At 55.9% G+C, this 16205-nt stretch overlaps 1 protein-coding gene across 10 annotated transcripts in view; it reads right to left on the reverse strand.

Annotated features, from left to right (window-relative positions):
- Window positions 1–183: 183 nt before the first annotated feature.
- SCLY (selenocysteine lyase) overlaps window positions 184–16205 on the reverse strand; it is a 30578-nt gene continuing 14556 nt past the window's right edge. For 5 of the 10 annotated variants that reach the window (XM_069583895.1, XM_069583884.1, XM_069583920.1 and 2 more), the window contains exons 5-12: window positions 14263–14390; window positions 13917–14081; window positions 12729–12835; window positions 6394–6430; window positions 3777–3860; window positions 3156–3255; window positions 1820–1895; window positions 184–1115 (exon numbers count right to left, since the gene is read on the reverse strand). In XM_069583895.1, coding sequence (XP_069439996.1) covers window positions 962–1115; window positions 1820–1895; window positions 3156–3255; window positions 3777–3860; window positions 6394–6430; window positions 12729–12835; window positions 13917–14081; window positions 14263–14390 — 851 coding nt within the window. In that variant the 3' untranslated portion in view covers window positions 184–961. Of the gene's footprint in view, window positions 1160–1819; window positions 1896–3155; window positions 3256–3776; window positions 3861–6393; window positions 6431–12728; window positions 12836–13916; window positions 14082–14262; window positions 14391–16205 lie in introns of all 10 variants that reach the window. The other 5 variants (XM_069583931.1, XM_069583941.1, XM_069583957.1 and 2 more) reach the window with 1 other exon arrangement.

Consider the following 16205-nt stretch of genomic DNA (forward strand, 5'->3'; position numbering starts at 1 on the left):
AGCCCGCTGGATGCTCTCATGTCAGGGAGCTGCTTTGTGGGGCTCCCGCAGACACAGTCTCAAGTTGAAGTCCTGGAGATCACGTGGGATTATTCCGTGACCGGTTGGTCTGGCCCCACCCCCACAGCAGGCACAGATGCCTGGTGCCCCCAACAAAGCAGAAACTAGAAAAACAACACAATGTACAAAACAAGATCGGCATCTTTTATTAGTTCATCTCGTTTCTGACGGTTGTTTCCTCAGTGTCGTCATGAAGTTCTCTGCCCTTTTCAGTCACACATTAAATGTGTTGTTCAATTAAAAAAATCACTCCTATGTAAATGTCTCCACAGATGACATTTGACGTGAATCAGACACCACAGGGCATCTGTGGGGATCCGAGAATCCTCCCGAATACAACTGGGAGGGAAGGGGCATGAGGGATGGGGGCTTGCCCGCCCTGGGGATGACCCAAACACAGGGCGCCTGCGGCTGACAGAGGAGCCAAAACCCTGAGCACGTGATCTGAGGGAAGGGGCAGCAGGGACCCGGGGCGGTGGGGAGGCGCCCAGTGGCTGATGGCCGAGGGACCGGCAGGTGACCAGGGGGATGGGCAGGGCAGCAAGTGCGGGGTGCCCCACGGGGAGGGGGCCTGATCGCAGCAGCCTCCGCTTCTGGAAAGGCCTTGAGGAGGGTCCTGGGGTGAGGCAACACTGCCCTCTCTGCAGACAAGTGTGGGGAGGCCAGAACAGCCCCTGAAAATCACACTTCCTATGTTCATGGTAGCAGCTGGTGACAAATGCTAGGATTTTATCTTTCGGATAAAAATGCCACCTTCCAGGAAGGGGGTGCCCGTGACAAGCTCTCCCTTCTTCCCAGAGGGGAGCAGGGAGGCGGCCACGGCGTTTCCCCTTCCTTGGGTGCTGCGGGGCGGTGGTGTTGGCGCCAGGCCCTCAGCACAGGGAGGGGGCTCCCGTGGGCACTAGGCCTGGCCCTCCAGCCGGGCCACCGCCTGCTTCAGGTCCTGCACGATGAGGTCCACCTCGGCCCGGGTGCTGCTACGGCCCACGCTCAGCCGGATGGCATTCCTGGCCACGTCGACGGGGACGCCGCAGCTCAGCAGCACTGGGGACGGCCTGCGGGCGGGAGCCGGTCAGCCCGCAGGACTCAGCTCTCCATGCTGCCAGGGCGGTGGGGCAGGGGGGACGTGGTGTCTCCCTGAAGACAGCCACAGGCCCCTCCCTGGGAGAGGCCTCCCATCCCCGTGGAGTTTAACGGGCTCGGTTCTCAGAGGGGCCGCGCGGCCACTGCTGAGGCTGGGGGCTGGCCTGCTGCACCGCGGAGGCTGCGGCCCCTGGTCAGTGGTGTGTGGTCTCCCACAGCCCCAGCCTTCCTCGAGTGAGGGCCCCTGCTTGTCAGGACCCCAGCCCTGCTCTCTCCAGAGCACAGGCTGCCTCATCCGGTTCCCCTCCCACCTGCAGGCCCCCTCCCTCCCCCCTTCCTCCCGCAAGGAAACAGACCCGCTTCCCTTCCTTCCACCAGGCTGCTCCCAGGGCCTGAGCCCCCACAGCAGCCCCTCCTGTCTCTGCCTGCTCCTGGCAGGGGGAGCGATTGGAACTCAAATCTGTTCCTGATTGTCTTGAGGCCCTGGGCCTCCAGCCTGCCCCCTGCCCCATACTGAGATGCTGCCCCATCTCCAGGGCCAGCCCCAGCACCCCCAGCCCTCCGGAGCGCCTGCGATGCCCCCTCACCCCTGGTCCCTGCCAGGCTGCAGAGCTCCGCGGCGCCTGGCACAGGGATGCACCCCAGATGCTGAAGCCACGCCGTGCAGAGTACTCACCGGTCCCCGAGTTCCGAGTGGCAGGCGGCCCCCACGCTGGCCAGCAGCGTCCGGCACTGAGCCAGCAGCGCACGGCCTGGGGAGACAGAGCGCAGGCCGCTGAGGGCAGGCCGGGCGGCGCAGCCTCTCTTCCCTGCTGCCACCTGGCGAGTCCCAGGGCACAGGCCCCTCTGGCCGCGGGGTGGGAGGCCACCGTGGGACCCAGGGGAGTGCTGCCTCCTGCCGCCTCCTCCTCCTGAAACCAGCCTCGAGGGTGCGGCATCCTGACAAGGCTGGCATCCTGACCAGCCGCCTGCTGAGTGCTGTGTTGGCCTGGTAAGAACGTCCATCCTGATGTCTCTGTGTGTTAACAGTGGAGACACCGGGAGCTGCCTTTGTTACGCTGCCTTTGTTAAGGCTTTCTTAAGCCTTCTTCCTTCACAAGCATGGAGATTTAAAAAAAAACCACACTGATGGAATTTCCCAGCAGTCCAGTGGCTAGAACCCCACTCTTTCCCTGCCAGGGCCCGAGTTCAATCCCTCGTTGGGGAACTAAAATCTCACAATCCACACAGTGTGGCCAAAAAAAAAAAACACACCGGTGACAGCTGATTTAAGGAGCCTGTCTGCTTTAAATTAACACAGGCCCTCAGGGAATATAAAGTCTGCCCCAGAAAAGGGGGAAAGGTACTTGAGGAACTCCCCTCCCACAGCCACCTTTCCAGAGAGGAAACGTTCAGTCCAGCGACGGCCGCCCCAGGGCTCCTGCATGGTCCAAACATGCTGCCCGTTCCCCGGAGAGACCCAGGAGACCCTCGAAGCAACAACCTCAGCTAAGAAGTGAAAACTGAGCTGCAGTTTGGTGTTCTCTAGGCCCCTGGAGTCCCGTCCCAGACAGACAGGATGCTCCGCGCTCTGGACTCCAGCCTCAGTGACTCGGGCGTCTGGGGGACGAGTCATCTGAACCCGAACCTGAGCCCCAGGGTTTCCGCCCGGGAGGCGGCGATGGCAGGAGCTGAGGAGGCCCGCACACCTACATCAGCTTCACCCCCACCCAGGGTTCAGCAGCTCGCCTCTCCTTCCCTCACCCTCTCACAGCGTTCTGTAAAAACTGCAGCAGAGCTGGGCCCAGAGGCCTAACCTTTGGCTCACCTGACCTTCCCTTCCATCTTTGGCATGGGCCCCTGCCGCTGCTGAGGACCTCTGCGTCCGCGGTCTCAGTGCCCCGAGCCGGTCAGCAGCTGTGATCAGAGCCCCTCGGACAGCGCCCGGTGGGCCGATCCTGCCCTCAGTCCCCGACCAGCCCCCCGACGGCCTGAGCCGGGCCCGGCACCGCCCAGCCTGTCCCCCTCCTCACCTTGGAGCTGGGGTCCCTGGATGGAGAAGTTACAGGTGTTGGGGAGCCGCTTGGCGCCTGGAAACTGGCTGTTCAGATGGATTCTCTCACCAAATTCAGCCTGAAAAATGCACAAAATGTGTCATGTCTTCAAAGCCCCCCTCCTCAAAACTGTTTCAGACTTTCTGGAAAACAAAGCCTCACCCTCGACACATAGAATGATTGTTTTTTCTTGTTGTTTAGTAGCTAAGTCCTCTCCGACTCTGTGGGACCCCATGGACTGTAGCCTGCCAGGCTCCTCTGTCCCTGGGATTCTCCAGGCAAGGATACTGGAGTGGGTTGCCATTTCCTTCTCCAGGGGGTCTTCCCGACCTGGGGATGGAACCCACATCTCCTGCGCTGACAGGTGGGTTCTTTACCATGGAGCCCCAGGGGAGCCCCAGAGAATTATTATTTTATCCGTAAGTATCTCCTTATAATACTCAGAGAGACTGAGTGTGAAGGGGAAGGTCAATTGGAAGAGAAAGATTCTGAGCACACTTGGATCTTCACAGGAGCATCCAGTGTCTTGTCCCTGGTATGCTTCGGTCCACCTCCACACCCCCTGGAGGTCCAGGCTCCGGGCGCGGCGTGGGCACTCACCGCCAGTCTCTCCTCCAGGTAGTCGCGCACGCCCCGCATGTGGGCCTCGTAGGCCTCGCAGTTCTCTGCCACCAGCTCGGCTGCCTGCGGACACAGGAGGGTGTGGGGTGATGTCGGGGGCAGGGGAGCCAGACAGCAGTGGAGGTGCTGCTTCCTGAGGGCAGAGGTGGCGGCGCCTCCGACTGCCTGCCCTTCACTTGTCGACTGGCATCTGACAGCTGTCAGGCTTCCTGATGCCTGGGGCCCTGCGGAGTCCCCAGTCGGTGACCGGAGGCTCTCCCGGTCCACTCTAGAGACAGACGGACAGGACGGAGGAAGAAGCGGTCATGTCTGCCCTCGGGTGGGTGCCGTGAAGAAAGCGCAGAGCCCGGGGAAGGGCGCTCCGGGCAGAGGCCCGAGGAGGGAAGGGCCAGTGCTCCTGGAGCGTTGTGAGCAGAAGGACGGTGCCGGAGGCCTAACGACGGCGGGCTCTGAGCTGAAACCTGGATGCTGGAGCTGGGTCTGAGCCGCCTGATCTGTGTGTTCACAGCTGGGTGCTGTGTGGAGCATGTGTGAGGCATCCATGCAAATGGTGGGGGTGGCCTGGCCTAGACTCAGTGGAGGCTATGGACAAGGGGCAGGTCTTCATCTGTGGCAGAGGCTGGATGGATGGGACCAGCTGCCGCGTCAGGTGTGGGGTGAGGACGGGGAGGACTGAGGGCACCTCCTGGGTTTCTCAGCAAGAGCCTGGGTGGCAGGCGGCACCTCGAGGAGAGAGCAGGACATGCTGAGGGACGAGGAAGCTGGTGGGGACCTGGGTCTCCCCGGAGGTCAGGGTCTGTGGAAGACCGGAGCCCAGGCCAGCGTCAGAGCCCCGGGGTGGGGGGTGGGGGGTGAGCACCAGGCCAGGAGAGGAGGCTGACGGGAGAGGAAGCAGAGGTGCCCGGCTGGGCCGGGGGCGGAGAAGTGGCCCCACATCTTCTGGAAGCCACAGGGCAACTGGGGACCTTCTCTGAGGCCTCAGGGGAGCAGAGCACGCAGCAGACCAGGCCTCAGGAGCGGAGGGACGCATGCAGGCCACTCCACAGGGCGGAGGACACAGGAAGGGGAGCATGGGGATGGGAGGTGGGAAGGGGGCGACAGCAGGAGGGGCCTGCCTTCAGGCGCGCGGGGAAGGGGCGGAGAGCGCCAGGAGGCCTGGACTTGGCCTTGGTGGGTGAGGACACACACCTCCCGGGGAAGGCAAGCAGTGTGTGGGGGTCCAGGCTGGGCGAGGGGTGACAATGGTGGCCCCCGCCCCGAGTGACAGCAGGGCCAGAGGGGCTGCGTGTGGTCAGGGAGGGGCAGGCTGCTGCTAGGCCGCCGTCTGGTCCTCAGGAGGAGCCTCCTTGAGAGGCTGCACTGAGCCCCCATCTTCAGGGGAGGGGCAGCCAGGCTCAGGCCTGGGGTGGGGGGTGGGGGTGGAGGGGGCAAGGTGCGTGTGTTGGGGGGGTGTGGGGGGGGGTTGCAGCGAGCTGCAGGACCAGGCAGGAGCAAACCTGCGGGAATGATGTCGCTGTTTTTTATGTTAGAAGACTCGAGAAGAGAGTCTGTTCCTTTCAAATGCTAGGCATGTGAAACTCACTCCACGGATCCTAAAAAGCATGTCTCCAGGTTGATAAATAAAATTCAAGGTTTCTCTTATTAAGACATTGGCCCATTTATTGGGGTCCCAAATGTGACCTTCTCTGAAGCCCGGGCTGCCTACTGGAGTGGCTGGGAAACTGCTGTGAGCCCACAGAATGTGCCCGCTGGTCTGCCCTGGCCCTGCACTGGGATGGAGGCCTGGGAGTCTCCAGAGTCACCATGGCAGGAGGGGGCTGCCGTTATTCTAATTTTGGCCTTGGACTCTTGGTTCCTGATGCCGAGCTCCCAAGTCCCAGGAGTTTCCTGGATGACAGGAGTGCCTCCTGGTCTAATGAGGTGATTCTGGGTGGGCTTCTAGGTGGGGGCTGGTCATGGAACCGGAATTAGAAGCATGGGGTTTTCAGTGCCCCGGCCCCACCTCCAGAGAGCAGAGAGGGGCTGGAGACGGAGTTAATGATTGAGCGAAGCCTCCACTATACCCCGGAAGGATGGCTTCAGAGAGCTTCCAGGTTGCTGAGCACAGAGGTGCTGCGGGCGGTGGGGGGCGGGGGTGTTGCTGGCAAGGGCATGGACGCCCCTTCCCACATCCTGCCCTTCTGGGTGTCCACCTGTGTCCTTTATCACACCCTTTCATGAAAAACTGTTTATTGGGGTCAGTGGTCTAGTTCCTCTGAGTTCTGTGAGCTGTTCTAGCAGACTCACTGAACTCGAGGAGTGGGCCGTGGGAACCTCAGATTCACAGCCAGTTGGTCACAAGCACAGGTGACAATTGGCATCTGAAGTTTTCGGGGGTGGGGGGTCTTGTGGGACCAAGACCTCATCCTGAGGGTGGACAGTGTCAGGATGGAGCTGAATTGCAGGACCCCTGGCTGGTGCCACAGGTCCGCTCGGTGGGGACCCTGTCCCCGCACATGGGGTGAGAGTGAGGAAGAGACGCAGGAGGAAGACTGAGGTTCCCCTGCACACTGACGCACAAAGCGAGCTGCATCCATCCGAGGTCCCCAGGGCTTACCTTCCCAAGGCCGGCAATCATCGGGGTGTTCTCTGTCCTGTAACAGATAAAGGATTCAGTCCCGTTTCCACGCAGAGTAATTAACCAACACCCTTGGAAGAAATCCCAGCCACATGAAAGTCAGGTGTTGGAGTAAAGACAGTGATGCCAGCACCTCTGCTCCACGAGGGCAGCTGCCAGCCCCCACGCCCTCCGTGGCTGAGGCAGATGCGGTGCACCGTGGGCAGTCTGCCCTGGCTGTCGCTGGCCAGCCACGTGACGGTTCTGTCTGGACCCTTACCCTCCCCACGAGAAACCCCCCTCCGGCCGCAGGCCCCAGAGCCCATCTCCTTGGTGCCCCTGCCAAACCCGGCCAAGCTCCAGGGACTCAGTCCCCACCCCACTCCCTGCAGCCTCTCAGCTGTAATACGGGGTGGATCTTTGGTGACTAGAGATTTGGGGTGTTGTGTGTGTGTGTGCACACAGGAACATGCATGGCTGTGCAGGAGGGGACAGGAGAACCGTCCCTCGTGCTGATCTAACTAAAACTACAACGCTTCACTCCATTTCAGGAAAAACCAGAACAGTAACTTAACTTTCCGCTTTGGCTAAATAAAGTCCTCTTAAACCTCTGGAGCTGTTTCCTGCTCGTTTACTAACAGAGCAAGATGAATGGACTCAGGTGAGCAGCACAGACGGTGCAGGACACCAGGTCCCACTGGCCTTGCCTGGACAAGCTTCCTGGTCAGGTCTGTCCCTGAGACGGGCTCTGACATCTGGAGGTGGTGGGGCGGGGTGGACTGGGAAGAGCCAGGAGCTCTGGGCTCCATCCAGGGCTGTGCGACCTCTAATGTCACGCTCCTCTGTAGGACGACAGGGTTGGGCCTGACGCATCGCTCAAGGTCTGACCTGGGATGAGCCCAGCCCCGCACCCCCCGCCCCGCCCCAGCACTCCACCCCTACCCAGAGTAATGCAAACCTGCTCCCACACCTGTCCACCCATGGAGCTGCCCTAAGACTCTGGCACAGCTGCTGTTTCGCCTCTTTTCCCTCCCTACCTTTTCCCTAGTATCTGTTTATTTGGCTGCGTCAGATCTTACTTGTGGCACGTGGGATCTTTGTCAGGGCGCACACTCTCGAGCTGTGATGTGTGGGCTTACCTGCCCTGTGGCATGTGAGATCTCAGTGCCCGACCAGGGATCGAATCCATGTCCCCCACATTGTGAGGTGGAGTCTTAACCACTGGACCACCAGGGATGTCCTCCTTCTTCCTTTGTTTCCCCTCTCTCCCTCCTTTCTCTTTTAATTAATCTTTTTATTTTGAGAGAACATAGACTCACATGTCACTGGAAGAAACAGCACAGAGGCACTCTGTGTATCCTGAACTCAGTTTCTAGCACTGCAGGCCAGAGTCCCAGCCTGGACACTGACCAGATGCAGACACGGCCACTGCTGCGAAGGCCCTCCCTTCGCTAACCACGCCCACTCTTCATCACCCACACCCTCGGCCCCGTTCCCTCCTTAGCCCCGGAGGACGTTTCAAATTTTGTCATGTAAGTGATGTCACAGAGCTCATAACTTGGAGGGCTTGGCAGTTCGCCTTCGCCAAAATCCTCTGGAGGTGCCTCCGGGCTGTTGTGTGTGTCCGTGGTTCCCTCCTCCTCACCCCTGACAGGAGTTCCATAGCAGGCACGTGGCCTGCTTGTTTAACTGCTTGCTTGTTAAAGGACATCTGGGTGGCTTGCAGTTCGTGGCTGTGATGAATAAAGCTGCTAAACACTTCTGGGTACAGGTTTTGCTTGTGAACACGAGTCTTCATTTCTCTGGGATAAATGTCCAGGAATGAAACTCCTAGGTTGTATAGTAGTTGCGTATTTAGTTTTTTGTTTCTGTATTCTAGGTACCAGCCCTTTGGCGGATCTGTCATTTGAAAACATTTTTTCTTAATGTGTAGCTTGTCTTTTTATCCTCTAAACAAAGCCTTCTTCAGGGCAAAAGTTTAGATGAAGTTCATCAACTTTTCCTTTTATGGATGATTGTGGTGCCGAGTCTAACAACTCTTTGCTTAGCTCTAGGTTCTGAAGATTTTCTCCTAAAATTTTTACGGTTTTATGTTTTACATTTCAGTTCATGCTCTATTTTCAGTTATATTCTATAAGGTGTGAGACATGGGCTGATGTCTGTCTTTACCTGTGGATGTCTAAGCGTTCCAGCACCAACGTTGAAAGGCTACCTCATATTAGGGGAATTACAGTAGCTTATATTTTTTTGATGAAGTAGTCTACTCTTCATAACAAATTCATGTATGTGAGGTTCTTTGTAGCATTCCTTTATTCGTTTTGATAATAAAAAGAATTTTATTCTGTGGGCTCTTCTAGGGCCCACAGTGATATCTTGTTTCATTCTTGATAATGGCAATTTGTTTCTTTTTTTTTTTTTTTCAGTTCAATCTTGTTCTTTTATTTATTTATTTTTTTTTTATTTTTTTTATTTTTTTATTTTATTTTATTTTTTAATTTTAAAATCTTTAATTCTTACATGCGTTCCCAAACATGACCCCCCCTCCCACCTCCCTCCCCGGCAATTTGTTTCTTCTCTCTTTTTTTGTCAGTCTTGCTAAACGTCTGTCAGTTTTATCCATGTTTTCCAAGAGCCAGATCTTCAATTCGCTGATTTTCAAAAGTGATCTTTGTCCATAGTCTCACCGGCCTCTGCTCGCGTCTCTGTCACTGAATTCTCCGTTTGCTTTGGGGTAGCTTGCTCTGCGCTCCCGGTGCTGCGGGTGGGGGCTCGCTGACCGGAGACGCTCCCCTCTGTCTGACGTGCACTCAGTGCTGTAGGCTTCCCCTCCGCCATCCTCTGTGTCCCACAGATGTTGGTAAGTGTATTTCCATTCATTTCAGTAATCTGCCCCACGGATTACTCATTAGTGGGTTGTTTCTAAGTGTTTGGAGATTTTCTTATTATCTTCCTGTTATTGATTTCTAGTTTGATTCCACTGTGGTTAAGGAAAACACTCTGTGTAATTTCAGTGCTTTAAATGTGCTGAGGTATATTTGAAGGTACAGAATATGACTTATCTTAGTGTATATTCCGGGGCACTTGAAAAGAATGGGTATCTTACCGGTGTTGGGTGGAAAGTTCCAGACGTGTTGATCGGCTCCTGTTGGTAGGTGCTGCTGAGTTCCTCTGCATCCTGGCCGGTTTCTGTCTAGTCGCTCTCCCCACTGTTGAGGGATGGTGTTGAAGTGCCCATCTGTACTCGTGGGTTTGTCTTCTTCTCCTTTCAGTTCAGGCTGTTTCCTCGCACATTTTGAAGCTGTGCTGTTTAGTGCATCCACGTTGGGGTTGCCATGTCTCCTTGGGGAACTGACTCTCTATTCCTTTCACCCTCTGGTAATTTCCTTTGCTCTGGAGTCTCCTTTAGCTAATGTTATGTACACAGGCCTGGTTTCCTTAGATTAAGATCTACATGATACACTTTTCCCCAACTTGCTATATTTGAAGTGAGTTTCTTAGAGACAGCATATGGTTAGATCAGTTTTCAAAAATTTATTCTGCCAGCCTCTGCCTTTTAATGATACATTTATTCCATTTACATTTAATGTAATAGTTGGTGTTCAGGCTTAAGTTTGCCATTTTATTTTTTTGGTTTGTTCTATTTTTTTTCCCTGTTTCCTTTTTCCTATTTTTCTGTGAGTTACTTAAGCAGTTTTCAGAAGTTCAAGTAAAGAATAGAAAATGTACCTCTTTATATATCTGTTATTCTTCCCCATTCATAAAATAATCATCGTAAATATTTTTTCCACTTACATTAAAAAAAAAATTATTTGTTTTTGGCTGTGCCGGGTCTCTGTTGCTGCACAGGGGCTCTTCTCCAGCTGCCGTGAGCAGGGGCTCTGCTCTGCCGCAGCTCTCGGGCTTCCCACTGGGACGGTGTCTCTGCCGCGAGCAGGGGCTGCGCGCTGCCGCAGCGCTCGGGCTTCCCACTGGGCCGGTGTCTCTGCCGCGAGCAGGGGCTGCGCTCTGCCGCAGCGCTCGGGCTTCCCACTGGGCCGGTGTCTCTGCCGCGAGCAGGGGCTGCGCTCTGCCGCAGCGCTCGGGCTTCCCACTGGGACGGTGTCTCTGCCGCGAGCAGGGCTCTAGGGTGTGCAGGTTTCGGTAGCTGCAACATGCAGGCTCAGGAGCTGTGGCGCGTGGGGTTAGTTGCCCCACAGCATGTGGGATCTCCTTGGACCAGGGATCAAACCCATGACCCTGCATTGGCAGGTGGACTCTTAACCACTGGACCACTAGCGAAGCCCCCTGCACATCAGACAGTGCTATGATTTTTGCCTAGGCCATCAAACATAATTGAGAAAACTCAAGAGAAGGAAAGTCTATTTTATTTACCTATATTCTTGCTTATCAAGCTCTTTTCTCTCTGCTGTTCTAAGTTTCCTTCTTTTACTGTTTCCTTTCTGTATAAAGAACTTCTTTAGTTGTTTTTAGCATTAAGGTTTTCTGGTGACAAATTCTGTTAATTTTCTCTTTCATCTGAAAACATCTTGATTCCTTCTTTGTTCCTGAAGGATATTTCTGCTGGATGACATGACTCTGATTGACAGGCCTTTCCTTTGAGCACTTGGAAAATTTTGCCTTACTTCCTTAGGCCTCTGTGGTTACTGATGAGTAATCTACTAACATTTGAATTATTTTTTCCCTATAGGTAAGGAGTTGTTTATTTTTTTCTCTGGCTCTATGGAGGATTTTTCCTTTGTCTTTCATTTATGGAAGTTTATATTTTGTGTCTTAGACTTCTTTTGGTTTACCCTGGTTGGGTTTTGTTCAGCTTCTTGAATCTCTGAATTTGTCTCTTTCCAAATTTGTCTCGTTGCCAAGTTCTTTTTCCTCCCATCCTCCTTCTGCTCGCCCTCTCGGACCTCAGTGAAATGAATGTTAGATCTTCTATTGGTCCCACAGGTCTCTGAGGCTCTGCTCAATTTTTTCCAGTCTACTTCCTCTCTCTTTTTCATATTGGTTAATTCTGTTCTTTCCGTTGACCGGGTCTTTTCTTCTGTTGTCCCTATTCTGCTGGTGAGCCTGTGTACGGCCTTTTTTCTTTGGTTGTTGAAATCGTTTGTTCTAAAATTTCAGTCTTGCTCCTCTTCGTCTTTGCTGATACTTTCTTCTGTTTCAGGTGTGTTCATAATTGGTCATTAAAGCATTTTATTGTTTTTGCCTTAAAACCTCTTGTCGGAGAGACAATCTCTGTCGTTTCAGTGTCGGCATCTATTGAGAGTTTCTTTTCTTTGGTTTAAGATCTTTCTGGTTCTCAGTACGATGAGCAATTTTTAACTAAAACCTCAGTGTCTGTATGTTATTTTATGATTCTTGATGTTTGTTAACCCTTCTGTAGTAGCTGGCATTTTCTGACCCTGCTCATCACCGCCAGGCAGGGGCAGATGTCTGGGCTCCCAGCTCAGTCCAGGTCAACACCTGAGAGGAGCAGACACCTTGCCGGTGACGGGTGTGGGCTGAGGCCCAGGGTCCCCATGGGGTCCAGCTGACACCATGGTGGGGGCGCATTGCTGTGGCGGGGCAGACGTCCTGGTTCCTTACTGGGCCCTGTCTGGCGCTGGAGGGGGTGGGCTCCTGTCACAGTGTGTGTGGGTGGGAGTCTGGGCCCCCCGGCACCTCCGTGGTGCAGGTGTGGGTGGAGGCAGGTGCCCATGGTGACAGCTGAAGACAGCACGCGTTGTCTAGAAGCCCTCCATCTTGCTAGGGTGTCCTTTCCCTGCCCCCACCTGGAGAGTGGGCTCGTTGGGCTTTCTTTATCAGCCCTTACTGGTGTTTCTGAGTTGCTGGCTTCTTCTGCTCTAGTTCTGGATTAAAGGAGGCAAAAGAAATGCCAGGGACCCAGCGCATGTCTGGTCTCTCCCTCTTGTTATCATGTTTCTGACAACACGTGTGGTGCTAGCCCCGCCCCCATTGCCTGCAAGTCTTGAGGACACAGGAGCTTTTGGAGAGGAAGCCAGATGCTCCCCTGTGGCCCTGCGCATTCCCACAGTCAGGGGGAACAGCACATCTCAGCCGGCGCTGGGGCGGGGTGCAGCTGCCCCTCTACTGTCAGCTGGGCCCAAATAACAGAAGGAACTTGACGCACTGAAGCAGCCACAAGACAGATTCCTTCATCTGCTTTGAACCCTCTCCGGCAAGATGGTGCGTGCGTGGGTCCCAAGTGCAGAGCCAGCCAGTGGGGCCATGTTGGATCAGCGGAGGCTCTATCGCAGCGCTTCCAAGAGGCGGGAGGGCCGCCGCCCTGCACACGCATGGCACAGCCGGTGCCCAGACAGCTCGGTCACCTCCTGCCTTACCCTGGCCGGAAGTTCCGCTCCTGTCCGCCTCCAAACAGCATCGGGTACAGAGGGGTGTGCTCACCAAGCCCTCGGACGTAGAGCGCTCCGATCCTGGGGCCGTAGAACTGAAAGGAAAAGCCAGTCACTCATCCAGCAAGAACCTTCGGGCACCTTCTCCTGCACGTGCTGGGAGGGACACGGAGATGTAATGTGAGGGCCCTGCTTTCTGCGGTCTCGTGGCCGGGACCCGTCCAGACACGGGTGCGGGGCAGGTGTTGGACGCTGGGCCCCAGCTCAGGGGCAGAGGGCACCTGCCTGCCACAAGGGAGACTGATGGATGGGCTGGAGCCAGAGGTGGCCGAGGGCTATCCTGTGGGCGGCTCCCGCTCTCACAGCCTCATTAGGGAGAAGTTTTACGTGCCGGCATGTCAGGTGGGCACACTCACTCCCTTGGGAACCAGCTGGGAAGAAAGTACTAAAAATACTCCCGGTTCTCTTGGCTGCTGGAGAGAGACACAAGAGCTTCAGAAGGGTCTTTACTGCTAACTATTAGTATTTCCTCAGCACAGCCTAGAGCTGAGGGTCGCTAAAACCACACCTTCGCTGTCTGAGCTGCCCTGTGAGTCAGGTTAGACAAGCCCTCACTGCTGAGCCTGGCATCTTCCGTCCCTGGGTGGGGGTGGGGGTGGGGGTGGGCTGGGCGTGCAGAGAATACTCTGCAGCTGCTCAGTCATCCAATCGTGTCTGACTCTGTGCAACCCCATGGACTGCAGCCCGCCCGGCTCCTCTGTCCATGACATTCTCCAGGCAGGAATATGGAGTGGGCTGCCGTGCCCGCCTCCAGGGGATCTTCCCAACCCAGGGATTGAACCGCGTCTCTTATGTCTCCTGCACTGGCAGGCAGGTTCTTTACCACTTGCGCCACCTGGGAAGCTGTAGAGAACACTCACTCCCGGGCTAAGCCCACCTGAGACCACCCCCTGACCCCCTTCCTCCCTACCTCCCCAAACCCCTCTCTCTACCCCCTCCGCAGCCTTGCCTGGCCACAGGGCCACAGCCCGCCCGGCACCTCGACCCAGGGCCTTGCTGAGTGGGCACACCGGGCATGCCAGGTGAGGGAGGGGAGTGGTGCCCCGGGCTCTGCTCAGGGGTGAGCCTCGCGGGTGTTGAGCCCCCTGCGGGAGGGCAGGCGTCAGGCAGACGAACCTTGTGGCCCACGATGGTCAGGAAGTCCACGCCCAGGTCCCGCACGTCCACGCGCTGCTTCCCCAGGGCCTGGGCGGCGTCCGTGTGCACGAGCACCTCCGGCAGCCCCCCCGCCGCCCGCTGCTGGTTCAGGGCTCGGACTCGCCGGCTGATCTCAGGCACCGGCTGGAGAGGGGAGAGCAGACAGCGGGCGGGTCACTCTGATTCCACAGAGCCGGAGTCGAAGAAATGAGCAGCCGTGAGCAAGGCTGCGGCGGAAGTTCCCAGACTAAAGAATGGAGGAAAAGGGGAGGCTGGGCCAGAAGCCCACGTCCCCATCAGTCTCCCCAGGAGGACAGCGACTCACCATGATGACGCCCGTCTCGTTGTTGGCCAGCATGATGGTCACCAGGCACGTGGCCGGGCGGACAGCCGCCAGGATGTCCTCAGCCTCCACCTGCCCATTCACCTTGGACACGGGGATGAAGGTGACCTCTGAGGAGTAAGACACAAACGTGAAGTCAGCCCAACAAGGCCTCCTCTCTGGATCGGGACACAGTGAAAAAGCAATTTATTGTGAAGTTTCAGAAGACTGAAGGAATATGAGCCACTCTTTGTCACCAGGCCCACAGACAGTGGCTTGCAGGCTTCACCAATGAGCCTCAGTGGTGGGGTCTCTCTGGGGACCCTCTGTTCTCTGCTGAGGGGCCTGTGAGCAGCTGAGACACCTTAGTTCACAAGAGCATCTTGAGGTGCCAGCAACGTGACCTTCACTCACTTGGCACTGACCCAGCAGTCCTTAAGCCCCTCCTGTACCCAGCACTGCCCCGGCGCTTAGACCCCTGCTACTGCAGGTGGAAGACAGGCAGGGTGACTAAGCCCAGGTTTCTGGTGCAAAATGCTGAAGACGACACACCCGCTTCCCCCTCAAGATCCCACCGAAACAAGGGAATGGATATATTTCTCAACATGGGCAGCACCTTACGGACGAGGAATTCTTAGCCATGCCCAGAATACACAGAGATGGTGGCATCAGGTTAATGCCAACAGGGAAGCCCACCCAGGTTGCGGACAGGTGAAAACTAACTCCACAAAGAGTAGGAAAGGACCCAGACGTCAGCTGAGTTCAGGGTGCACACGTGGAGAGCGGGGCGGGGGGCCGCCGACTGCGGAGGCAGGTGGAGGACCAGGTTCTGACACCCGAGGACCCCACCCCACACTCACAAGTGGGCGGCAGAGGCGCTGGCCTGGCCAGGAGGCCCAGGCGGGCTCCCGGAGTGGGGGTGGGGGGGGCAGGGGGGCAGCAAAAGACGGCTGCTGCTGGTGCCTCCACTGTGGGACTCAGAGGGGAGCGAAGAAAAGGCTACTCCAGCCAGGAGTTTTGTCTCTTTATTACGTACATGAACACCCGCTCCTCATCGTCAGTCCTCAGGGAGATGCAGATTAAAACCCACCCATTAGAGCCACCTGATACCTGCTAGGATGGCTGTAATAAACACTGACAGCAGACAAGCGTTGGCAAGGACCCGGAGAAATCGGAAGCCCACCCCCACCCCAGGCACCAGCGGTGGGAATGTAAAATGGGGCAACTCCTGTGGAATACAAAGGTCAGGGTTAAACACGCAGAGCCTTCAGAAGGTGAAACACAGAATTACCACGTGACCCAGCAGCTCCACTCCTGGTAGATACTCGAGAGAAACAAAAACACACATCCAGACAAACACTTCTACACAAAAGCTCCCAATGGCATTATTCATAATATTAATATCAAATGTTCATCAATGATGAACAGATAAAATGTGAGTATCATTCAGCCATAAAAAGGGAGGAAATATTGGCACAGGCTATGATGCGGGTGAACCTGGAAGACACAGTGCTATGTGACAGAAGCCAGTGACAAAGACCACGTATCCGATGATTCCCTTCACATGACAGTCAGAATGGGCCAGTCTCCAGAGACGACTCTGTGGACCAGCTTGCCCAGGGGTGAGGGAAACGGTTACAGCCACAAGTAACGAGGTCCTCTGTGGGAACAGGAAAGGCATCATAAAGGGTCGTGGTGATGGTCACACAACTCTGAATGCACTTTAAAGAGACTGAGATGCACACTTCAAATGGGCTCAGGGTATAGTATGTGACTTCCGCCTCCATAAAGCGGACATTCATGAAAGCAGACCCACTTGCACAGTGTGGAGGTGGAGGGGTGGGAGACAGGCAAGGTCAAGTCCCCGTTTCACACCAGGGAGTCGACAGACAGGTGCTTGAGTGACAACCGAGAAATGGAGATGACTTTTCTAAGCGCGTACGTAT

Source organism: Ovis canadensis, chromosome 1 (genome assembly GCF_042477335.2).
Source record: "Ovis canadensis isolate MfBH-ARS-UI-01 breed Bighorn chromosome 1, ARS-UI_OviCan_v2, whole genome shotgun sequence".
Taxonomy (NCBI): domain Eukaryota; kingdom Metazoa; phylum Chordata; class Mammalia; order Artiodactyla; family Bovidae; genus Ovis; species Ovis canadensis.